This window comes from Hyalella azteca, unplaced genomic scaffold, assembly GCF_000764305.2.
Source record: "Hyalella azteca isolate HAZT.00-mixed unplaced genomic scaffold, Hazt_2.0.2 contig7882, whole genome shotgun sequence".
In the NCBI taxonomy this organism is placed as follows: domain Eukaryota; kingdom Metazoa; phylum Arthropoda; class Malacostraca; order Amphipoda; family Hyalellidae; genus Hyalella; species Hyalella azteca.
In genome coordinates, this window is record NW_025937992.1 from 53815 (window position 1) to 80885 (window position 27071).

Genomic DNA, 27071 nt, shown 5'->3' on the forward strand with positions numbered 1-27071 from the left:
GTTATTACATGGTATTAATTCAACCATGGGTTATTAAGTGCCTAGAATCGTTGTTCGCCCTTATTGGCATGCCAGGCTATATTCATTCTGACAGAGGAGCAGCGTTTATGTATCGAGAACTGAAGGCATATTTATCCCAGAAAGAAGTTGCGACGAGTCGGACAACTCCCTACCGGGAATGGTAGGAGTTTCACGCTCACAGTACCGGGAATGCCCTATGTGAGCGTTACCGTGTCTTCGGAGCCTGTGCAACCCGTGCAAGAAGAGAAGCCACTGTCTCCCATAATCCGAAAGTCAACTCGTCCACGAAGACCTCCTGAATGTTATCGCTATGAATAGACGAAGCTGCGAATAAACAAATACTTTTTTCTGTAATGATGATCACTTCTATGTTTAGTTATATTGGTTTGTAGCCTGCGACTGATAGTTTGTTTTAGCAACAAAATTTAGAAGGGTAGAATGTCTTAATATTGAAATAGTTTTACCAAGTCACAATACGACGTAATGTCGCTCGACTCCACAGTCCACACTCCAGAGTCCAGTGTTCGTTCGCAGTCTCTTTGCTGTAACTTGTATCCAGTATGAACAAATCTCTCTTCTGTTATACATTGTAAGTGTAGTTGCATTGTAGTCTCTTGAATAATACTTGTGTTATGTTATATTGTTGATTAGTATTTTACATCGATCATTATTCTTCCAGGTAACTGGGCATTTGTTGAATAAAGCTTGGCTTACCTAAGTTTATTTCCTCCCTGATTCCACAACAGTTACTAGAGTCTAGCAACTCTGCAATGAGGATTGACGTCCCGCGCAACTCTGATTGACCTTCAAATTTCTTCAAGGTTGCAAGTTATATCCCTGTAATGGGGTAAAACATCTCACTGCCCTAAACAATGAAGTAGTTACGGTTTACGTTGCGTGAAATTTGCTCATTGAAATCGACAAAACAATTCAATAAACAACAATTGAAGTCTATTAGGTTTACTTAATTCAAAAATATAAAGACATGCAATGTCTTGGCATTCATAAAATGTACTGACAGTGAACATTTTCCCTAGCCTAGGGCAAAGGTATGTGCTCACTCGAACATTCTACAATCTTAGGTCAGGTACAGCTGACACTAGTAAGCCGGTGTTGATCTGTGTGTGAAAGCAGGTGGTATTCGTTGCCATCCCTGAAATTTGATCTACCATTTTCTGATCGAGCAGAACGATCATGGCGTTGAATAAGCTCAGCATCGATAAAGTCGATCTCAAAGGCAAGAGGATATTTATGAGGTAAGTTTCAGTAAATATTAAATTTGAGAAGTTTGGTACCTATTGGTGGAAATGGTGGTTAGTGAAAAACTGCTAAACCTAAACTCTAAAGCATAGTGAAAACTGATAAATATGATTTTCAGAAACTGGACAATTTTAGTGTCTAATATACTTTGATAAATTAAATCAAGATTTCTGTTCAATATCTTGTGTATGATAAAACTAGCATCTATAGCCTAATGGGTTAATGGTGATGATGCTTCCTACCATTATTAACCCTTTCGTGACGGCAATGTGTTCTACAACTTTTTATTCGTATTTTTCTACAGAATCATCATGAACTTGGACCGAATTTTGCATCTCCGTAAAAAATAATTCAACATATGTTAATGGTAAAAATTATATATTTGGGATCAGAAAATCCCGGTAGTATATGGTTTCAACTGAGGTGACACAATTTGTGACATCACTGAGTTTGATAAAAAAATTATTTTCGGAATATTTTTTGTTAGTAGTTGAATAATATCACAAACTTCCTTTGGCAAACGCGTGTAATAGCTTATATAATAACATATCCCAAAAAGAACAAATAATAATATTCTTTAGATTGGACATATGTAGGCGCAGGAGTGTTTCTAATATGTCCCTGTAGTTAGCTATGCCTTGAATTTAGCGCTACATGCAAGTTATAGAGTAAATCGTTGGGCGGGACGTCACAGTCCCGTCAGTCAATTACTTTTGAGTTGACATGGGCGCAGGAGCGTTACTAATGTGTCCCTGTAGTTAGCTATGCCTCGAATGGTGCGCTGAATGCAAGTTATGGAGTAAAACATTGAGTAGGACGTCACAGTCCCGTCAGTCACGAAAGGGTTAAGGCATTATAGCCTTAGAGGCTTAGCCTACCTGCATACCTACTGGTCTTGTACTTGTAGGATGCCTACCAGGTATAGTCAATAATAACTTCATTAGTAAGCCTAAATAGTAAATAAGGAAGGTCAACAAAATATTTCATTCACTACTCCAAATTTAATTTAAGGGATTACAAATGTCTTTGAAATTTTGTTATATTCAAATTCAGTAATTTAATGTAATTATAATTTTAATGATTGAATTTTGTTTACTAACAGATTATAAAGCAGGGTAGATTCAAAACATGTGACAAATCTTTTTTCATTAATCTAATTTGTTACCAGTATGGACACTTATAATAGGCTAACTACCGTCAACCGGGGCTACTCGGGATGGGCGGGGTAACTCGGGATAGTCCTCCAACACAGCCACACTCAGGATGATGTATGTTTTCGGTGAATTTTCCCGCGCATTTTCACTTTTTTTAAGGCCTGTAGTCACAGTGCGGCGAAGTCCGTGAGCGAGAAATTCGCGACAACGATGTGGAACCCTTGTTCTGTGTTCAGATCGGCAAGTTGCTGCGCTCGAGCTTGTTGCCTTTGTAATATGATACCTGAGCCAGCACCCATCTAAGGGGCTGCGGCCGAAATATTTTGTTACAAAATATCTACAAAATAGAGGTTGATTTAGATATGTCTTTAATACCGATCAATAGAGAATAAATAGTACTACATCCTTGTGTCTCACAAAATTAGGTAAGTCGCATATAGTATAATGAACATTGATTGAGCGATGTACAACATTTTCCTCTATCATAACTAATGCTAGACAAAATATACATATTTTTTGTTACTGTAGAGAAATTGTAAATAAATAGCTGAATGAGCATGAAAAAATTTAGATTGATATTTTATTTACGAGCGGAGTTATAATGACTATACGTAGTGATAGATACCCATAGGGATTCAGCCAAGCCTGCCTGAGAGCTCGCGGCTTTCAACCACCACCTTAAGCTATTGCTGTGCACAGTTCGCGCAACGTAATGAAAATTGATTATCTTCGCGCATGTGTTTGCGCAATCCCGGCCATCTTTATTTTAGAAGAAATTTTTTTCCAAAGTCATATGGCAACACTGAACACCTTCTGTTTACATTTCGTATGTATAACAGCCGCAGTTTACGATTACCGTACGTTCCATATCTGACAAGGCGGACAATCGGAAGAGTCAGAAGTAACCTGGACATGTCTTACATTTTATTATTGTCAGTTCGACTCGCGTTGTCAATATACTCGCGTATATTGTTGTCTAAAATAGTAGAACTATTTTAGCTTTCTAAAGTACGGCGCACGGCGCATTTTTTTACCAACGTAGTACGGCGCACCGCGCAGGTTGTTAAAATGACAAAATAAATTCCCGCGCACCTGGCACATCTTCCTGACCATGGCAACACAGCATCAGCGTAAAACTGTTTTAGTAGCAAAACTAGGTAATTGGAATATTGCAAAACTAAATATAGTGGTGTAAGCGTCAACATTTTTCCTATCTATGTAGTATAAAGGAAGTTCAAAAATACTATATTTACTAGCTTTGAAAAATTCCTGAAAAAAATGGTGGAAAATGATATTTTGAAAAGTTACTTCTGCTAAGGTCTGTAGTAAAAAAAGATTTGCCTTATTAAAAAATTTTGCTCAGAAAAAAGTGGCAGACAAGTGACAGTGTCAGTATGAAAACTTTATTTGCGGAATTTACATACTTGTCCCGAGTAGCCCTGTTGAACGGGGCTACTCGGGACACTCTTTGCTTCTGGCACCTTATGAATAGCATATGGAACTTTTTTGGAGAAGCCATGTGATAGCCCTTGCAAAGAGCTTTGAAATGAGCCTAAACTTGTTTATGAAATGTTTCATGGGAAGAAGTTATGAATGAAAAACTTTTGAAATCATCCCGAGTAGCCCCAGTTGACGGTATCACTGATAGTTATCAGACTTAAAAGTTGGACCTGAATTAGGAATTTCAAGGCTAATTTAGACATAATTCAGAATGCTAGAAAAATCAACCTTTTTTACTGAAACTTTGTCTTACCAGTCATTTTTTCATTTTTGGGGAATTCAAATTTCACAGCTCAATGATAAAGTTGTATTAGCAATTACATCAATTGAGTGAGAAACTGAGAATATTTATCAACTGTTCTAAACTGAAAAATTTTGCAGATACCACCCATAAATAACAGGAAAATGTGGTCAATTTCACCTATCCCACAGTAGCCCTTGCCCCTAGGCTAATATTTTCTTGATCAAAAGGATAGTCTTTTAGATCTGTGAATAACCAACAACCAGAGGATTGTTGCTGTCGACTGAGTGTCAAGAAAAGTACAAGAATTGGCAACAGGCCTATCCAGGCCTATTTTTCAATGCCAAATATACTATACTAAACAAATTATGAGGAGCAAATTTTGCCTGTAATCTTTGAAAATCACCCATAAAACAATCTTTTTTGTTCACAATCTTGCTAGCTTTATATCTGGCATGCTAATCTACTTACAAGTTTCAACTATGACAATGTCAAGTGAAACCTGTTGAGTGTGGAAATATTAGTCTGAGCAAGGTACTGAAGTGCCTAATTTTGAATATTCCTGAAAAAACATATATGCAAGCTCAATGAGTTTTCCAATAGAAGTAAAATTTGTGATTTAACCCTTTCCACCCGGCTATATGATGGAAGTTATTTTATGTGTATTTTTTGTGTTAATTATGCTCTATGGACCTCTATTATAGTTTCTATGCTACTAAAATATAAAAAAATCAATTAATATAAAAAATAGTGATCCGGGACTCCAGAGTCCTGTCAGGGCTCCCGGTACATGACATAATCATATAGGATATATAGCCATCACACGCGATCCCTTGTATTATGCTCCAAGATCTGTACAATATGCACTTATTAACAATAATAATGTAAAATAAAATACTTTTTTCAGTAAACATTTTTTACTTACAAAAAAATAATCTGAATGAAATAATAATTTATGACGTAGAATAATAACTTTGGCTTATGTGACAAGGTGAGATAAAATCATAACTGAATACATCATATTTCCTTTATCGCACGCGCATTTCCATGCTTCCCTAGCTACTTGTGAAACTCGCCAAAACAGTTTTTTGATGTTGCAACAAAGATGAACGCCACATTGAGAACATTTTTATAATGGACGTGATTCCACTTTATCCAGGGAGCAAACTTCACAACGACCACGAATGTTTGTGAACAGGGGCCAGTGATTTCCAAGGATGCTCAACTGCACGGAGTCTGGTGTCGAGAATTTTCCTTTTTTCCTCTTGGCATGATGGGTGCATGAATGTTCTGTATATGCCAGGAGTTCTCATGCTATTTCTTGTCAATAGTCCAAGAGGGAAATGGCAGATTGACAATGTTCCTTGTGAATGAGGAAGCTGTTCACGATTGTCATATCTAGAAGTCTGAAGAATATGTAATGCCACCATTTCAAGCTCTTCCTATTGATGCCATAGATTTGCCTTAGCATGTCATGCTTATCAACACCCCCCATGTGTTTATTATAATCTTTTGCCACCACTGGACAGGTGACGACCGTTTTTGTGCCAGTTTTGTCCTTCCTTTGCACAGTAGAAGCTCAACTCCGTGATAGTTGGAAATGAAATGTACTGGTTTTGTATCCTTCCGCTTGTAAACTGTTATTCCTGCGGGAGTACTGCGGTAATCAAAGTTTCCTCATTTCAACTCTTTATCAGTAGAAAACAAGGGGAAGTTTTTGCAAGTTGGACGGGTTGTACCACGTGCATTTATGTTCATGGTCTTCAAGGTTTCAAGCAGGGGAATAGATGAAAAAAAGTTATCGAAATAGAGCTTGTGGAAGCGGTTCTTCAATGATGCGACAAGAGATGTAACAATGTTTCCATCAAGGCTAAGGTTATTATTGACCATTTTGTCATCTGGCTGCCGCTTTCCACAATAAATGAAAAACTTGTGTATGTATCCAGAGTCATCAGCGAGACACCATAATATGTATCCTCGCTTTATGGGTTACATTGTGTTGTATTGCTGAAGAGAGCTCCTTCTCTTGAATTTGATCATGGACTCATCCACAGACAATAATTCTAGAGGATTATTTACTGTGGAAAATTGTTCATGTAGTTTTTCAAGATACGGTCTCAATTTGAATAACACGTCGTGCTTATTTTCATTCAGTTTTGCATTGTCGTTTAGATGCAGACATCCTAGAATTTCAACGAAACGGTCATGAGACATTGCTGCTTGAATGATAGGTACACTCATATCTTGAGATGAGGACCAATAATGTCAGAGGTGATTTCTTCTATTGTAGCCCATCACAATGTTGATTCCAATGAATACTTTTATTTCATTTTTTGTCACAGAAGCAGGCTTCCTCTTTTGTACACTTTTCAAATTAGTCTGGAAGTGAATCATATCAAGAAGATCCTCATAAAAAATGCAAAAAACATTGAGGGCGCATGCAAATTCATGACTTGGTTTGGGATGCGCGACAAACTCGTGGACAATTGATTTTTCTTCTTTTTTCTCCATTTTTGTGGATGTACACCTATCACAGGAGTCTCAGAAGCTGCATCAGTAGGTATAATCTTGGCTTGTTCATCCAATTCAATGATAATGGGTTCATCTTCGGCTTCCGCATCTAATCTGTACACGATATGAATGGTTTCTGTGGGGTCTCGATCATCAGGCTCAATCAGTCAATGTCAGTATCTTTGTCAATGTCAGTATCAATTTCGTCCTACAGATGAAGCATTTCATTGGCTTCCAATGACCGATTGGCCATGTTTCAGGAAGAAGTGCTCAAGTCTGAAAATAAAATAAGTTACAACATAAAAGTGCCGTGGTGTAAAAAAAATGAATACGAAATTGATGGGACCAGTATGAATTGGAATTCTCAGTGGTATTCCTACCTAGTAACACAAACGACACACGACTCCTACTGGGACTATCAGGTCCCGGTTCTCCTGGCAGGACTTGCAGGTCGTTTTACTAATTTCTATTTTTTACATCAAAAACAGTCTTCCAAATATATTTATTTGTTATATTTTGTTAGAATATAAATTTTTTTACAAAATAAAACAAAAAGTAACTAAATCCATGTTGAATATAAACAGTTATGATGAAATATTCTGAGAGAAAAAGGAAACTTACTGTCATTCTCAGCCGGCTGATGCAATTGCCTTAGAAATCTCACTGGGTGAGCCGGTGGCCAATTAGTAATTTTCTTGAGGTGTATAAACAAATGTAGAAGTCCCGTTAGGTGCCTGGACCTAAAATTCCTTCTGGTATGTATTTTAGAGCGTGAAACTTGAGGCGGGACTTGTGAGTCCCGTCAGTGGGGAAAGGGTTAAATATATATACGGTAAATGTTATACAGTAGCAGTTTGCCTATCATGTTTGTATACTCAATATGGATTCAGCTGCAGCTGTGTCACTTGTCAGTCACTTGCTCAATGAAGAAATATCAGCTGAGTTAGGGAGGGTAATAGCTATTCAGCTCTTTTGTCCAATATGTTCTGTACCTGTTTATTTATTACCCTGATTCTACCCTGCCTCTGAAGGCATCAAATTTAATCCTTGTGCTCAAGGATGCTGCATACTAAGCCTTCAATATGATGATTCCTGCAATCTGTAACCAGTAAAAGTTATGTGCATGATTTTAACCTAATTTTTCAGGGTAGACTTCAATGTGCCTATGAAAGATGGGGCAATAACCAACAACCAGAGGATTGTTGCTGCCCTAGATTCTGTGAAGTATGCCTTGGAACAAGGGGCCAAGAGTGTGGTCCTGGGATCACACCTTGGGAGACCTGATGGTGAGTTCTCAAATATTAAGACCTTAGTCTTTCATAAATAATGACCACCATCTTGTAGAACTGTATATTAAATAAATTTAAATTTAAATATTATAAAATTATAATTATTGATGTTATATATGAGAATAACAAATTTTAATAATTTGTAAAAATTTGTTTTCTTTTCCTTGATTGTGCAGGCAATCCTAACCCAAAGTACACACTGAAGCCTGTAGCTGCTGAGCTGGAGAAGCTGTTAGGCAAGCCTGTGCTATTCCTATCTGACTGCGTTGGTGCGGAGGTGGAGGCGGCCTGTGCAGACCCTGCCCCGGGCTCTATCATCTTGCTTGAGAATCTCCGCTACCATGTAGAGGAGGAGGGCAAGGGCGTGGATGCCTCTGGCAACAAAGTGAGTGTAGCCTCTTCTTGTTTTGTAGTGGTGAGCTTGATGTTTGTGAACTAAAATCAGAAATTTTCGAAGTGTGGAACACTTTTGTCAGTTATCACAAATAAGATGCAAGTCATGCAACATCATGTTCTGATTTACTGCACAGTAATTATTCATAATTTTGTTGTTTTTGAAATCAATTTGACTGATTGAGACAAAAAATATTATTCAAATGAAATATGAATTACAAGTGTTGGAATCATTTGTAGAAATTTTATAATGGTAGGAAATTTGGCATCTTCAATTCCATTGCTATTGTAGTAGTATCAAAATATCAATATGATTCAGCTATATGTGTAATTGATATTTTTTTGCGCACTGAGTTCAATATATTTCCTTAACATCTGATCATACATTTGCTTCTGAAGTATCAACTGCTTTCCTTGCACATTTTGCATAAAATATATCACTATGTTGAAAATAAAGCTATCACATCATCTAAATGTATATTACTATGCATAGTTAATTGAAATTTACAATGTATTTCACTGTATTCTGTAGCAATTTTTTTCAACTTCTCATCTTATGACCAACCTCTCATGCCATGCTTCTTTTATACTTCTCACTTTTACTTGCTTTCATGCCTCACATAACCATCTCGTGCATTACCATTGTACATGGCACCACACTTCTATCCTCTCATTCCTAACATCCATCTTCTCATGCCCAACATCCATTTTCTCAAACCTCACTATCATACAGCCTCTCAAGCTTTTCTTCCACTAACTTTCACCCCTCACTCCCTGACACTTCTAAATATCTCACTCTTAGCCACTTTTCACCCATCGCTCTCCCCCACCTGCCACCAGGCTCACTCCCTCCCTCCCATGCCCCAACTTATCACTACCATCACCTCGTGCCCCTCACCCACGCTGCCGTTGCAGGTGAAGGCCGACCCGGCGAAGGTGTCTGAGTTCCGAGCGTCGTTGCGGCGTCTGGGCGACGTGTACGTCAACGACGCTTTTGGCACGGCCCACCGCGCACACAGCTCCATGCTGGGCGAGGGCTACGACACGCGCGCCTCCGGATTCCTGCTCAAGAAGGAGCTCACCTATTTCGCTAAGGCCCTTGACCACCCCGTCAGGTATCTCAACAGTTTGCACTGCTTGTTTCATTGCCATTATGCTCATCAAAAATGAACACCACTTTATTTTGATAATAAAAATAAAGGTTTAATTTACGCTTTGTTGTGCAGGCCTTTCCTTGCCATCTTGGGCGGAGCTAAAGTGAAAGACAAGATCCAGCTGATCGAGAACTTGCTGGACCAGGTCAACGAGATGATGATTGTGGGCGGTATGGCCTTCACCTTCCTCAAGGTCATCGACGGCATGGAGGTCAGGCTTCTTTCTCTGGTGCTCCTTCCTACGACTGTAGGCAATTTTTCCTAAGAAGTGCTTCCCGCTGTAGTTGTGATACTTCGTCCTTTAATAGGTCCTGCTGTTGTTGTCTTGTATTATATTCCTACAGTAATTCGTCTTGTTAATACTTCCCTCTCTAGTACTGCCTCCTGCAGTATTTTCCGTTAGTACATCCTCCTGAAGAATATATGGTATTGTATTTTGCAGTATTTCCACTTGCATGCAATACTCGTTCCTGCAGTAAATTCTCCTGTGCTACTTTTTCCTGCCATACCGTACTTTTTTCTGCTAAACGCTATTGTGCAGCACTAGCTAATCTCGGATTTATTGTTTTGACCTTCATCTATTAAACTGCTGCTCCACCATTTGTGTCAGTTTGACAGAAGTCGTCTGGAAATATCATCATTCCTGTTTATTTAACTTGATCTGTAATAAGCCTCGACACTGACTTCGCCTTTACCCTACTGTCACTAACGTTATTAAGTGCCGTTATAAAATACCACTGTTTCACTTATGTCGCACCTTCATCTTGGAAGTGCCAAAATCGAATTTTTTAGTCAGATTTTTGCAGCTTTGAAATCATGTTTGTTGTACCATCCAACCTAAACGCTTGTCAGACCTGTTGAAAATGTTTTTTTTTTTTTTTCACAGCGGCTGTGAATTGATGGCAAGCAATTTCATTACCGCGGATCGACTTGAGAGTCGTTAAGGTGCCAATAAGCCTGATCACTACTATCCATTCTCTACAGATTGGCAAGTCGCTCTTTGACGAGGAAGGCGCGCAAATAGTCAGGCGCCTCGTGGAAAAGGCCAAGAGCAAGAACGTGCAGATCCACTTCCCAGTCGACTTCGTCACTGCTGATAAATTCCATGAAGATGCTAATGTAAGAAATACGTTTTACTCTCATTCTTACTTGATTCGTAATTATGCGCTCTCCGGTCTAATCCGTTTTATTGTTCTAATTGAAGTTCAAAGAAAATTTTCATGTGTTCTCTCGATCCCACACATTAGTTTAGCTTCAGTTAGTATTTTGTTGGAGTTTATCAAATTATGTTCCTGTTAAGCTTGGTTTTGTTAAAACACTGACTTGGTTATGTTTTGAGGCAGCGTTTTGAGAACACTGATAATTCAAATAATTATAATTGTTTTCTTAACAAGCGGAAGTTCATGAATTTTATTGAAATACATAAAAAATTGGATTAAATCGCACGCATATCTGCATGATATACCAATATGTGACGCATCGTGCCAGTGACATCGTGCATGTGAAGACGTGTGAATTTGACACAAACCATGTGTATGTGACACATCAGGCTTGTAAACACATTTATGTGACACCCCGCGATTTTAAAGTAAACACATGTGTATGTGACACAAACGATGTGTATATGACACATAGTGCTTCTAAACACGTTTCTATGTTGCATAAACGATGTGTGTGACATATCGTGTTTGTAAAGTAACTTACGGCGTGCGCAGACCGGCACGGCGCGCACGGTGGGCGGCGGCATCCCAGCGGACTGGCAGGGCCTGGATTGTGGCCCCGAGAGCGTGGCCGCCTTCACGCCCGTCATCCAGCGCGCCAAGACCATCGTCTGGAACGGCCCTTGCGGTGTCTTTGAGTTCGAGAAGTTTGCGGGCGGCACCAAGGCGGTCATGGACCTCGTTGTGGCCGCGACGGCGGCCGGCGCCACGACCATCATCGGTGGCGGCGACACGGCCACGTGCTGTGCCAAGTGGGGCACGGAGGATAAGGTGTCTCACGTGTCCACGGGCGGCGGTGCCTCGCTTGAGTTGCTTGAAGGTGATTTGCCGGTGTCCACCTGACCAGAAGTGGTTAAAGTCAACTGAAATGTGGTCCTTCTATAAATGATATCCACTATTGAAAGTATAGTGTGTACCAAGGATTTGTTTAAAATGTGATAAATTTTGGTTATTTCCTTGAAAATCCACCCGTCTTTCCTTTTGCGAACTAAGTTATGAAGTGATTTCGACATTATTAAATGTTATTTGAGCTCAGAATAAAGCTTGACTTTAGATGGATACAAAGCACTACTTTAAGTTTGTAATTCAAGATGTTAGAAGTTTAGTTCTAAACATTGCTTCCCTTTATGCAGGCAAAGTGCTACCCGGAGTGGCTGCTCTGTCTGATGCCTAAACCAAGTGCGTTGCTCACACCGCACGTCCGACGAAGTCGTCACCTCCATAACGATCGTCACTGTAGTCACCCTTCATCCGACGTCACGATGTCTCTGCCCAGCTTCACTATTATAAGTCAAACATTATACTCAAGTTTCTGTTGAACAATATCGTGAAATGGGCTGGTAGATTTGCGTACACCATTTTGTTTTGTGCTGTGAATTTCTTTGTTTGTAACCTCTAAATATTTTATTCACATACATGCGATATAGAGGAGGAGCACATTGTAAACTTTAAGACTCAGTTCAATTTAATTTAGAAAATTTTTTCTTTAATCGATTGAGAGGGTGAGTATAAAATGTTAAAATACTGCGATTAGGGGTACCACATTCTAAGAAACTTAGATGATCCTTTCCTCGTTACTTGGTGCATTTTCAAACATTAGTGTGATTTTTCAATGCTGTAGAACAAATTTTATCACATCTGCGATAGGAAAGTGTGAGTTTCTTTATAATTAGACGGTAATATGTCAACGTTATTGTTCAGTAGAAATGGCACAGACCGCGATGCGTTACAGAAGAATCGAGAGCTGTCAAAGACATTCGTTTTGAAGTTCTCGACTTAAGGAACAGTGATGCAAAAGGTGGCTGCCGGATGTGTTTGTTTCAGTTTCCTCAATATTGTGCACGATTGTTAAATTTAATGGCGATATTTTTCTGTATTGGCTGTTCGACAGTTCCTGAATACCTACTCATTCGTAATTAGAAACCTGCGTTGGTTTGAAATTTAGAGTTGTTTGAAATGTTGTGAACTTGTAGTGCTTGAAGAGTTACATTCGGCGACGTAAGTTAACCTAACTTGATAGCCCAGAGAAAGATTTTGTTCATCACTAAGCTAGTCATAAAGGAAAATACGGTTTGTTATTCCTTCTGAATATAATTCGACTAAACAAGGATGCTATATATTTTACTATGTTATTGTGTTACTCTCATTAGATGTATTTATTATTTCATAACTTCGCTTGGCTAAAAAATTTCTTCATCATCTGAACAAGACTTCTAGATTTTGTTGTGCTTTTGTTCAGTTGGCTGCTCAGGTCATATGTTGATGGATTGCATTTTTAGTTACAGGGATAAGAAATTTGCCATTAGAGGTTGGTTACTTACACTATTGCCGAGATTAAATTGTGATAAGTTATTGAGTTTTACTGTGAATTTTACCTCCACTCGATTTATGTAGTTGACCAAACAATTGTGAGTTCGTTTAGAATGTTTGACGCATCAGAATTCTATGATTTGCTACATATCAGAAGCACTTGCTCCTGAATGAGCGGAGGGAGTTTCCATGTGCTCTAAAAATTCGGCCTTTGACGACATGCCAGTATAAGGCGGGATGCAAAGAATAGCCTCCAAATTTCAAGAGCGTACAATTTCTTCTGGCTGAATATGGCGTAAAATTTTTACAGCATTTATCCATTGTTCAACAAATACGAGCCAGCTTGCATCATCAAAATAGACGTGCCGCTGAGAGGACGCATTGACGCCACGCATCTTAGCGCTAGCCATGTCAATCCTAATACTCGTGCTGAATCAGTGGCTTTGAAGAGGATTTAACCTCTAAACAGCGCAAAAATGAGTATTTACTTCAAATTTCTTTTTATTAATGCGAACTTCAGAGGTGATGCTCGAGAAAGGAAAACTGGAAATCATCTTCGTTCTCTGCTCTGTGAAATTATAAAGAAGACTTGAGCTCCTACAATAATTTTACCGTACTATGAGACGGCTAAAATTTTTAGGACCTGCAACAAATGAGCAGCAATAGACTTCTGGTCTTTTGATATGAGCGTTGATGGACTTTTAAGTCTTTTGACATGAGCGTTGATGGACTTATAAGTCTTTTGATATGAGCGTTGGTGCCAACTGGAATATAGTCTTGGCAGCGCCGTGTCACGTAGACAAGCAGACACGCCATAATTATTTTGCTTGGAATAAGTGATGATATAGCCTGATCTTAGTCCAAAAGTTACCCGAAAACGCTTAATTTTATGAGTAAAGTTTCATTTCATGAGTAGGGCAATGAGTGACTGATGAGCGGCGCCATTGAAGGCTGGAAGGGCGTCAGATGTTCCCAAGACATTTGCCATGGCGTTGGGCGGATCGAACTGCTGGTGCGACACGACCATTTGAAGTACTAGCGTCTATGATGAAATGCTAAATTCTTCAAATAGCGGATTTTAGTCTTGACACGATCAGCACTTGATATTTTCAACTTGTAGTTTAAAATTCTGATTTCCGTTCGTCGTTCATGTAACTATAGGAAGTATTCAGTCAGAGTTCAAATTAATCCGTCATGAAATTAAGAATAACCTAAATTTTAACAATGACGAATTTCATATTCTTTAATCAGATACTTATGGCACTGTTCATTTTATCTTGTTTAAGTTTTGTTGTTCAAAAAAATGTAAATTCTAGATATGAATCTGACCTGAAATTATATTTTTTTGCAGCCCAATGTCAGATATGCTGGTTGAAAAACATTTCTGTGCTATCCAGGCTGATAATTATTTGAAAATGAGCTCAATTGAAACAAACGTCTACTTAAAAATTATTTACTATCATATTATCAACTGTTGAAGTTAAACACAACATAATTTATTCCTTCCCATTTTTCACCCGCGTAGGAGAAGAGCATCTTCTCTCATCACACGTGTTTCCCTGTATTCATTGACAGCCTCAGAATCACGGTAATAATCACGACGAATATCACCCTCGAGTTAGCAATGAATGGAGCTAAGATTTCAGGAGCGATTAACCTCAATTCACGCGAAAGGGATCTGAATTTCTGAATGGAGTCTAAATTGGGAGCATAGCTAAATTTATTAAAACATTAAACTGCGTGTCATTGAATTAAGTTTAAAGTTACTGCAGTGACCTGAACATCGTATGCAGCTGAGAGTTCTATCAAATAAAGTAACCCATCGATTAGTTTTGTTTGAAATGCTAATAATTTTAACGAATTTGATGGTTTAAATGGCTCGGTTGCACAGTAAAGGATGACTGACTATCGATTTGTTGAGATCGATTTCGCGGTGTCTCTGCTGGTGATGTGAGAAAAAAAAGGATTGCCGACTGACGGTAACACTTTCCTCATCTTTTATTACGTACCTGCTGTTAAATTTTGCACAATATTGTGTGTTCGCTTTGAGCTTCGAACTTAATAACTTTCTACCCATTTTTCGAAGAAAAATTTCTATTCTACGCCATTATGACAATATCTCTGAATCTACTAATTCCTACCATATTTAGTGAAAGATAATGAGTTTTAACAGATTTACCAGGGTTGACATATGTTATAGATGCGAGAGGTCTAATCTTAACTAAAAAAAGGCTAATGACTTCAACCCAGCAGGTTCAGTGTATAGCAGAACAATTTGTCTGAAAAATTATTAAATCGATTATTATTATTAATTATTAATCGATTATTAATTATTAACGTGATTAAATAAACCTGTTGGAACTGCCTAGCATGCAGGTCCGACAATGCCTTTGTAGTACAAGAACTTTTTTCCATGATTCAGGGACCGAGAATATTTTAGTACCATTAAATAATATTTATATAGTGCTGACGGCCAAATTAAAAAAATTGTAAACAGCGGGCCAGCGATAAAATCTTAGAGCTTTCTTATAGATCAATGGCCTTAGAATAAAAATTTTTTCAAGCCAAAAAGTATAAGTGAACTTTTGTGATAAATTGCTCAGCTAACAGCTCCTGCGCGAATGAAGCATAAATCGAGGCGAATTTCGATTCCTCCAACACAACTAATATATTAATATAAAGATTCGAAATAATAAATATAAAAGTACGAACACTTTTCAATCTTTATTGGTAGTACAAGAAGACTATAACCGAATGCAAATAAAAGAGAGAAAAACCACAGCCCTCATATCATAGCTTATTTCGAAACTTGAATACAAGCGTGGCAGAGTTTCTCACAGAGTTTCTGCTGGCCTTGCTATTTATTATTTCTATTATTCCATTAATAAAAGATGACAATCTGTGAAACCGACAACTTATACTTTGATTCATGTTGTCAGTTCTTGTTGTTGCTGTTGCGTGTTTCAGACTGAACGCAGATTGCGCAAATTATGTAGTTAAATACCGTGTCGAGCTTTTAGCTTTATGTCCTGCTAATGAAGCAATTGAAGGAACGGTAGGGAGTCTTTCCATGGCTCGTATATAAGATAACGAAATGAACCTGAGGCTTTCATTCCCATTTTGTGACCTGTCAGGCGTCCTCTAGCTGACATGATCCGACCGCTACCATTCACCCTTCTGGTAAGCTTGGCTCTCTGGTAAGCTTGGCTCTCTGGTAAGCTTGGTACTCTGGTAAGCTTGGCTCAGGTAAGCTTGGCTCTCTGGTAAGCTTGGGACTCCGGTAAGCTTGGCTCTCTGGTAAGCTTGGTACTCTGGTAAGCTTGGCTCTCAGGTAAGCTTGGCTATCTGGTAAGCTTGGCTCTCTGGTAAGCTTGGTTCCGTAGTTTATACTCGAACTCTATAAAGTAATAACTCTATCGCGGTCTTTCGTCGTCTTGTAGCTTACTGAGGGCTCACTCGCACTGCCTCCAGTGTTTGGAAAAGTGGTAGACCGGAAAGGGCTACCGGACACTGGGATGGGGAGCGGGTCTAAGTTGTGGGTTTAGTCTGTGCCGGCCGAGGTCTAGAGAGATGGTCTACAGTGAGTAAAAGAACGTATAAGACGGTCAAGATAAATTATGGCTGAAAGGAATACTTTATTTGCAGTGATAAGCACATATTAGATGATCAGGATAAATAATCATGGCTAGAAAGCATAATTCATTTAATCGCTTTCATTAATCCTTTCTGTCTAATTCCAAATATTTATTTTGCGATCCGCAAGCTCTACTTCCCAATGCCAGGCAGAAATTAATAATAGGCTGCTTAGGTTGTATATAATTTGATCATCAATACCTTCGACGAGGCTGCTGATTAAGAGAAGTCAGTTGTACGGAATAATAGAATAAGGCCAAGCCTAAATATGTATAGGTATCGCTAACTCCATGGACAGATATGTTAAAATTTTTATTTCCTGATTACTGTTGTCATTCAAATTTTATTTATTTACAGAAATACTTGCATTGTGCGCAATACTTGCAGTGTTAAAGTATGCTAATTCTGATTCTCTAATTGATGTGAACAAAGAACAGATATGTAAGGACAACTTTATTCTAACTCTGCATTAACTCCGAAGACCTATAAATCGAAAATTCATTCATTATATTTCCTTGGAAATTCATTATAAATATTACTACATAACATTGCATTTATTATATATTGTTCTTTATTCATAATTTATTATAAATATTTGTATTTATCATTGTATTTAATAATTTAATATATATTATTCCTTAATCTTATCATTTATCATTGATACGGAATTTCACAGATTAATTAATTAATGACAGCTATCATAACATAACACCATGGTTGAACTAGTATAAGGTTGACCCATCAAGAAGCCCATTTTTGCGGATGAAGTTCGTTGTTCGCCCGTGACGTCACTGATCTCAGTGACGTCACGGGCATTAACCAATCACCAAAATGCGTTCAAACCAGTCAACCAATCCGTCATGGGAATGACGGGTTTGTTTACGTTTCTCGATCTCAGTGACGTAATAAGAAAGCTGAACTGAAAGACGGAGCTTCTCGTGGGTCAACCTTATATAGTTCAACCATGACATAACACAATTAACCTCCCTACAGGCGGGCGTCGTCTGCCTTGTGGCCGTGACTCTGCCAGTGATGCGAGGACGCGCGTCTGCGATGTCCATGGCGCAAACGCAGGGCAGGAACATGGATTACAGCGGCGACTCTGACGTCATCGTGAGTGTCGTGTAGTTGTTCTACTATCTTGGGATGTTGGTCACCACTTAGTCAATGATAAAAATTTCGCGTCGGAACAGTTGACAAGGTTATGAAAATAATTTTCAGTTCATTGGCAAACACTTGAAGGTCTGGCAGGAATCTACCCTAACCTCAACCATTCAACCAACCTTCAACCTTCCCTCTCTTTAAATTTGCTCATACGCGCTTCCTAAATTCCACCACATTTCATGAGAAATTCCAAGTAATAAAGCTTAATAATAAAAATAAGTCAAAATATCAATATATATAATAAATCTTAATAATAAGGAAGCTTAAATAATAAAGTTTGATATACTGTAGCTACAGGAGCTCAGCCAGCCATTGATCACGTAGAAAACATTACTAATCTATTATCAACCTCAAATACTGTGATATTTTAATTCATATATGAGGAAATGACTGGAGAAACGACGGATGGAGAAAAAGGCGAAGACGAGACGATGTTAGCGGACTCGCCTCACTGGGCCAGCCACACCCACCGACACAGCAGCCCAGCTCTGCTGCTCGGGGCACGCTTCGCTCAGGACAATCTCGTGGGTTACCGTCTAGTGTGTCCTTCTGGTCAAGATACTTTAGCAATAAAATGATTCACATTATGAAAGTATTCAATGATGCTAGATGAATGTAGATTTAATAATAAAAATGTTATATAATATATCAATATATAAGTAATACAATTAATATTATATATGCTTCAAAAATTTTGAAAATTTCTAAATTTCTTATTTATAATTTTTTCAAGTTTAATAATTTTTCAACAATCGCTTAAACATTAATTGCTTGATGCGCCAATGTACAAGAGGAAATCAATTAATATTTTTCGCTGCACAAATTAGCAGACGAATACCTATATATAAGAAGATGAGGTACGGCCAACATGTTCTCAATTGGGCTATGAACTCGATTTCTTATCACGATTTTCACGGCAGTATGACTGTTGAAACAGTCTTGCTGATGCACTCCTCATTATATATTACTGTTGCAGCCGGACAGGAAAATCCGCATTGTTGTTATCAGCCCATCTCTATTCAGTCCCTCCTTCACAGACACTATACATGTATATACCCAACAAGCACCTGGCGCGGAATAAGCGTTGAATTAAACGTTGATTCAAGAAAACATTCAGGGGCCCTGAGTTGCCGATTTTACCCAATACGAAACAACGTTGAATTAAACGTCGTTACAACGAAAAAACGTTGAATTAAACGTTGATTCACCGTAACAACGTTGAATTAAACGTTGATTCACCGTAACAATGTTGAATTAAACGTTGATTCACCGTAAAGGTGCTTGTACACGGGGACAGTACTGGCGGAAAGTAGATCGGAAAAATGCCAAATGTCTGCCGCTTGGTGTCTATCCCGCAAGTAAGCTTAGACACGAGGTAAGTTTAAGGTGCCGCCGTGCCGGTAACGACTAGATTCCGTCACAGCAGCACCTTAAATTTGTCTCGTGTCTAAGCTTACTTGCGGGATAGACATGCACCAAGCGGCAGACATTTGACATTTTTCTGATCTACTTGCCGCCAGTACTGTCCCCGTGTACAAGCACCTTAAGATATCTATTCTTTAACTGCGTGGTTGCATGTTCAGGTGGCGGTGCCCATGGCCCTGGTGCACACGTCGCAGGCGCTGCAGCAGGACGTTAACTGCTCCAAGGTGAGAGCATCGCTCCACTCCAACTCCCTCACGCCCTCCATGCTGCTCCAGCCTCCATGGCTCCACCTCTCGCCCAGGTGATCTATTAGTGTAGGTATAAGAAAAGAAAACTGTCAAAGCGGCTCGTGTTTAATATATACGGATATGTTACAGAATGTTTAAGCTGGGTTTTTCAAAATGAACAGAATATCTCTTAAATTATATCATACAAAAATTTTGATATCGGGTGCAAAGGAAGTTTCCGTCAATGGCATTTAGTTCAGCAAACTTTTAGCAGAGAGCTTACACATTTTTGCGATTCAATTTCATATAAGAATTTTATTACAGGAAAATTGTTTATAAATTCTTCACATTTTTCAACGTGCATAAAAAAATATATTGTAATAAAAAGTCATGTTAGCAGTCGAAAAAAAAAGATTGTGAAACCTACATTTTTTATACGAGGACAGAAGTATTAAATTGCCTGTAGTGCATCATCTTGGAAATTTTTTGACGAGTTTTGGAAGCACGCAGAACAATAAATCTTCACTTACGATCTTTTAAAGTAAGACAGTAGCTTAGAATTAGAGATCCAGGAAGTTTGCCGAAGAATGTTCATTAAAGGAAATTTTATCATCATCAATGTTCAAAATGCTTTTAGCGCATTTTCTCATTTATGGAAATAATGCACTATTGTGCTCGCCATGTCCGTCTGTCCGTCCGTTTGTCCGTGACCTCAAGTTTTCCTCGATGAGAAAATGCGCTCTCTGTCACACACTGCAGTGAGTACTGAGTTATATTTTTTATGCATGAAGATGATTCAAACACATTCAACAGATATATTGCTTATAATTTTAGGCTTCGCTATCTCCAGGTAGACGTATATGTTGTCTGTCCATTTGTTTTCAATGAATAAATTTCAGTAATGGTTTGGGTGCAATGTGGTATTTTGCACTGTCAAGTAAACTAGTAGCTAATGTGACATTATCGCATTAGCGGGACAATAATATCACGCCAATAATAATAAAAATATAACTCAGTACTCAATGCAGTGAGTGACAGAAAGCGCATTTTCTCGTCGACGAAAACTTGAGGTCACGGACAGACGGACAGACAGACTGACAGACGGACATGGCGAGCACAATAGTGCATTATTTCCATAAATGAGTAAATGCGTTAATAACAATAATAATAATTATCATAATAAACTGTGTTGGCTGCCGCTGCAGGGCTACCAGGTGCTGCAAGCCATCATTCCGGGCATCAATGAGTGAGTCTACCTTGGTATATTTAAGCATTAATAATAAATAATAATACTAATTATAGTGAAAATAATGCTAAAATGAGAATAAATAATAATACCAATAATAATAATAATAATAATAATCATAAAATAATAATAATTATTATAATGATAATAATAATAATAACAATGTGATATTATTACCAGCCTCGGTAGCTGCCCGACTCAGTATGTTGTTCGTCACCTCGGTCCCAACACGAGTCCCTCAGCCCTGCTAGAGGCGCGGTGTCTCTGTAAGGGCGAGCCTTGCTCCAACGAGGGTCACCAATGCGTTCCAGTGTCTCGTCAGGTGCGTGAGTGTTGCATGTGTCATGCGTGGCTTGATACATGTCTGTTTTTAGCGCATTTTCTTATCTATGGAAAAAGGCGCTATTGTGCTTGTCATGTCCGTCCGTCCGTCCGTGACTAATATCCGTCCGTCCATCCGTGACTGATGTACTGAGTGCAGTGCAATATACTAATCGCAATGAAAACTGATTCATGCACGAGAAAATACGCTCTCTGTTACTCACTGCAGTGAGTACTGATCTAATTTTTTAATAATATCAAGCATCGTTTCAGATTATTAAATTGTATGAATTATTAGATTTGAAAACTAGAAAAAAGCATTTAGCACTCCACATAAAGCCTACGGACTCCTTCACATCTAGTCCGTTAGGGCAAAGACGTTGCAGTAGATGTTTTGACATAATACGATCGAAATGTTATCATGCGTATCGGGAGCTAAGGGAGAATTTTCTAAGTAAAGGAAATTATATGAAATAAATTAAGATTGCCAGGCGAGGGCTGATTTGATTTAGAACCATAGAACTATAGTAGCAGGTTTCAAAAGATACGGAGCAAGAATGTCGATTGTAAATTAAAAGTGAAGTAACCAGAAGCGTTCGGATGACGGCTGGTCTTGTATAAAAACAAGGCCGATTTTAGCATAATTAAATGAAGTAGGATTAACTTCACACGGGTTTTCATTCACTGTAACACTTTGTGAAATAGCCTGAGTTTTTTATTTAAAGCTTCCACTGGCCATATAACTGAGATGTTGGTTAGGATGAATGACTTAAAATAAATGATTAATTACTTGCATAAACTAATATATTTCTTTTTGAATAATATAGATTATATAGATTATAATATATTACAATATATTATATTATATATATTTGATATAGATAATATAATAATAATTGTTCAATAATTCGTATTTGAGTCATATACATATTGAAAACTACATATATTGGTGAATTATAAGTTCCAAGAATAATTACATAATTAGTCCTCCAGTCCGATAAAAATGCTAAGAATGATCTCACCATTGCGTGCGTTTCAGGTGCCGGTGCTGCACGGCAGAGGCGCCCCGTCCTCAAGATCGCTGTCCCTGCAGGAGGTGGTGGTTGGCTGCGCCTGCGTGCTGCGGCCCGGGCTGATGGCTGACTACGTCCTGTCTCCCTGGCTCCAGAACTGAGTTATTATCGCTTGAAAATGTTCAGGAATATTGATTTAATGATTACTGAATTTCTAAGGACTGTGTTCGTTAATTAAATTATTTATTCAGAATCAGGTGCACTGCAGAAATTTCGCTCATAAAGAGCATTTCATGGATAAAATGAGCACATGGGACATGATTGAAGCACTGAAATGGATTAAATTCGTATTCAATTTTCACTGTGAACAATGACTCTAAGTGTATCTAATGGCGGAATTTTATTAAAGGCTGTCTTTCGTAATATTTATATAAACACATGAAAAACTTTAGAGCTAAATATTCTTTCTCGAGCTGACAACTTTCACTTGCGAGATTGATGTGTATTAACATAAATGGATTCGCACTAAGCGAACTCCAATAACTCGTCTCGCCTTGCGTTTTGAATAATCATAACTAAGTTCTGGACCTGGACAACTGGAATTGCCGCCTTGTTGAAAGGATACGGCAACTTTAATACGTATGCACCGCAATGGAAACTTATCGACTAATTGATGGCGTTTTAGCGACCTTTGACAAAATGTCATTTCTTTTTTTTTGTTTCGACAGACATTTAGAATAAATGAGCTGGTGAATATCATATGGCCAGAGCAGATTACCATAGACCCATTTAATGGTATTTCAAGTACTTCAATTGTGTCACCAGAAACCTGACCGGAGAGTGATATTGTTTATTCTAAAATGGTCGCGTGCTTCATTGCTGATTTCGTCCTTCGGCAGAATAAAATTTTAATAATTAATTCGTTCCAGACCGTACTTTTATAATGATCAAATTAGAGATAATTTGGTACCTGCGCGGATAGTTGGGAATCCTTTTATGCAGAGGTTGGAAAAGGAATCTGAAAATGTTTATAGATCACAATATATATTTTTAGAAACATCTAAGACATCTTTTGCGGCGTTGAATCAAATAATCTTTGAAATGACACATACAATCTATGTACGGCGGTCAGAGACTAAAAAGTTATTCTTCATGCAGTATAGTGGCCGGGTCACGGTGTGATGTTGCTGGAGGGAAATGTTGGGTTGTCCAGAATTATTCAGCAAGAAACCCTAAAGTAGCACAATGAAATTTAGATCTGGTATCTGTGCTGGTGCAGCTTAGCTTAGCGTGAACTCTACAGCTTCTCTATCCACGGTGTTATATGATTGGCTTTAGATAATCGGAAACTATTTAGTCACCTTTCAAATTTAGAGTTCACGCTCCGCATAAACTAATTTCTTTCCTTTGCAAGAAACGAAGATTGGTCACCAGAGATCACGCGATAAAACTTCCCTTACTGAACGGATAAGTATTTCAATTTCATAATCCAACCTTTGCATGTCAGAAGAAATAAGTGCCGATCTGAAAGTCGTGGTAAGAAGAATCAACAAGCAAGTCAGAAATAGCCTTCATTTTTCTAGGGTCCAAATCAATTGGCTTATCCAGCATTCCTCAAGAAAACAACAGTGCAGTTTCTAACCCTTATTTATGCAAAACATTATGTATTGTGTAGCATATTTACATTTGAACATCAGCGTCTTTGCACTAAGATTGCTCCTAACTATTTTCTCTTACGGAAGCCTGTCGGGATCTCTAAGAGCATTTACCTAAAATTGAAATAGAGTCTCATTGAACATGTTCTTGAATGGGTACGAGTGAGCAGTATTATCAAAGGATAATAAAATTGAATTATCGATGATCAAATTTTCTACTTAATTAAGATAATTTATTTCATTTTAATATCTATAAGATACCAGTATTTATGAACGATTAGTTCTTCGGCTTGAATATTATCTATTAGTAGATAATGTTGATATAATTTTTACAACTCTATCTATAATGGATGTTGGCGCCGAATACGGTAATCAGAACGAATAAATGCTGTAAATTTACTGTTTAAAAAACGTGCACTTAAATTCGTAAATATTCAGTATCGATAAGCAGCAAAGCCTTTAAATTCCATTTTAAAATACTCTTATAGAACTTAATGCTCTCCTCTGTTAAGCAAAGGCTTCTGGAAATAAACGGGCGTGCAATCCTCTTTGTTTTGCTTTCAACGCTGGGATTTTCCTCATTATTTTCATCGTCAATATCATCATAATCAGCATCATCAACGCAGGGTAACTATTATAGGCGAATGTAATAAATGTCTCGTACGTTTATTCTCTTATACGGTCACAACCACAGCTTTATTAAGACTCTATAAGAGGGATTCTTTATTAAGAATCTCTCAACTCAATACTTACGGCATTAATTTCACATTATGGGACTATGAGCGGATATATATACGTGCACTGAATATAAGGCGAAAAATTGAAAAAGTATTCTCACTATATCTAATCCTGAAACTTAGCTTTTTTTCGAAATACATTTATTTTAACTGGATAGTTTACGTTTTGTGTAGCATTTCAAATAGCTTTAATCGACGCCTGAATATTCAGTCAACCGATCAGATGGCAGCCCAGGTAATACAAAAACATTACTGCTCCACTTTGTCATTTGTGCCGCGTCGTCAAAGTCTACGTAATTGCTTCGAAAGATCGATACAACTTGCGACATGAAAGCGACCGGGTCTCCAACTGTTCAAAATTCCTCGACTGCGTCATGTAAATATTTTGCTAAAGTGGTTTCTGAACAAAAAAGGGATCTTTTGTATCATAGCGAGGCTCATTACAACGAAATTAACGTGGGTCGCAAAACTACACAGCTTGACACCTCCTCTTTCCTCTAATTAAAGCCAAACTAGTTATAAAACTTCCCCCCTTTATTTACTGACAAAAATGGTGCACCGCTGCTGTCAACAACGGCAAGGAGGAGCCTTAGTCGTCGCTCACAAAGGCCTCGAGGAAATTTGAGCGCTGCAAAATTTCCTTTATATGGACAATAATGAATTTTAGAAAATTGACTTTATTTTAATTATCTTTTTTTTTCTAGCACCGGACTTCGCACCGAGAGTTTATATTCTTTAGTCTGGATGACTCAGATAATGAAATTTTCAGGTTAGCCAAAATTCCGTTGCATATCTAGTTCGAATCTAAAATTTGTTGGCACGTTGGTTGTCTTGTTTCACAAATGCTGAGCTCGAAGCAGGAGTGTAATATGTGACGCTGTGCCCTGAAACGTCAAAGTCGGGCGAATTTAAATTTTAACGAAAGTCTCACTTCTGACCGCCCGCCAAACAACGAATTGGTGTACTTTATGCAGAACTTTCCGCACTGCAGCCTTTGATCAAGTTTGAGTCAATGTGTGACATTGTATTTTTTGAAGTCCTAACTTGATACAGTAGAGACAGAGTAACGATGGGGGCTTGAGTCAAAGAGACGGAGGCTTGCAGTGCAAAATATATATATTTTTTTCAAATAGAACGGCTCATGATCTTTAATTATTTGCTTTGCATTTTCTACTCTTCTCTTTCAATGTGCGGTTAATTATAGCTTGCTGTTCACTAATTATCTTTTATTTCTCTACCTCACTTCCAGCATATTTTGCTACTACTTTCAAATTAGCATACCAACATTGTCACCTCATAATCCAATTGTCTCATACTCCAATCTCTCGTCTTGGGCGCTCTTCCTTCGTGTAATGCCGCGACATTGCTAGGGTCTATGAGCCCTGCTGCCCAGATGTCAGCATGTGACACGCAGGGTCTATGAGCAGTGCCACTGAGATGTCAGCATGTGACACGCACGGTCTATGAACAGTGCCACTGAGATGTCAGCATCTGACACGAAGGGTCTATGAGCAGCGCAGCCCAGATGTCAGCATGTGACACGCAGGGTCTATGAGCAGCGCCGCTCAGAAGCGAATGTGTGATTAGTCGCAAGTTTTGCGGAGCGTAAATTGCGTATGAATAGGCAATGAATGACTGGGTCTCTTTGCAACAGCACACTCCGGTGCCAATGAAAACAGTTAAAGGGGAGTTGGAGAGCAGGGAATACGAATTTGAATGAGATAATAATTTGGTTAAAGGCAATCATCAAAATCTATCCGCATCTCAGTGTGAATGTATTCTCGATAGCAATGTAACGTTTCAGGCTCAAGATGTCTGTTTGAAATATTAAAGTAAATGAATTATTTCCGGTTTCTACCTTTCTTGGATTTGACATTAGAATAGAGACGATTTATGACATAAAAAGCTGATGTACATTGCTAAATTGAATTGAGATGACTTGAAATAATGTTTCGGATGTTTCAAGAATTTAGTGATTGTATCTAAAATTCAAATTTTCTGTTATTTTTCATGGCGAATATCAAGCTGGATACTTAAAGAAATCTCTCAGTCCTTTTCAATGATCAAAGCAACCATCACTAATGATGGTAAGCATGGTAACCATCACTAATGATGGTTGCCTTTATTCATTATCAAAATCATTTATTACCATTATTAGTATTTTTGTTGCTTCTACTTTTCGATCAAAATTCAATCTACGCGGCTTGAGAAAGACCTTTTTTAAATAAGCGTAAGACAAATTTGTGATAATAGATTGTCTTATAAATAAAATATGTCATATAAATTATCCTTCACCGTTAATACACTTGGATTTAAAGTCTGTTTCCTCATTAGCGATAACTTTATAAAAACTTGAACTTGTAAATTAACACCTGGGATTACATCCCAGCTTTCCAAAGGAAAAGTCGACGTGTAGGAGTTTTTCACAATAAATTTCTAAAGCAATTAAAGTTTTTTCTTCAGCCAGTGAGCAAAGGGCGTTTCAATTAACCTAGCTCAACTGTACTGAATTAGAGTCTGTACCTTTTGTGCTATTGATAAAGATTTGACGCTCAAAAGTTTTAATTGTCGCTTAATTTTTTTCCTAAAGTTTGGCT

At 38.1% G+C, this 27071-nt stretch overlaps 2 protein-coding genes across 2 annotated transcripts; both read left to right on the plus strand.

Annotated features, from left to right (window-relative positions):
• Window positions 1–1073: 1073 nt before the first annotated feature.
• LOC108681392 (probable phosphoglycerate kinase) lies at window positions 1074–13095 on the plus strand. The gene is made up of 8 exons (XM_018170410.2): window positions 1074–1277; window positions 7834–7973; window positions 8153–8361; window positions 9285–9484; window positions 9596–9734; window positions 10508–10642; window positions 11239–11563; window positions 11877–13095. Exons 1-8 carry the CDS (start codon window positions 1216–1218, stop codon window positions 11915–11917), a joined length of 1251 nt encoding a protein of 416 aa, XP_018025899.1. The 5' UTR covers window positions 1074–1215; the 3' UTR covers window positions 11918–13095.
• A 3088-nt stretch (window positions 13096–16183) lies between these two features.
• LOC125178204 lies at window positions 16184–22243 on the plus strand. The gene is made up of 6 exons (XM_047881404.1): window positions 16184–16233; window positions 17680–17799; window positions 18234–18374; window positions 19434–19576; window positions 20929–21070; window positions 22109–22243. The coding sequence occupies exons 1-6, from the start codon at window positions 16204–16206 to the stop codon at window positions 22241–22243; spliced, it is 711 nt and encodes a 236-aa protein (XP_047737360.1). The 5' UTR covers window positions 16184–16203.
• The last annotated feature ends 4828 nt before the right edge of the window (window positions 22244–27071 follow it).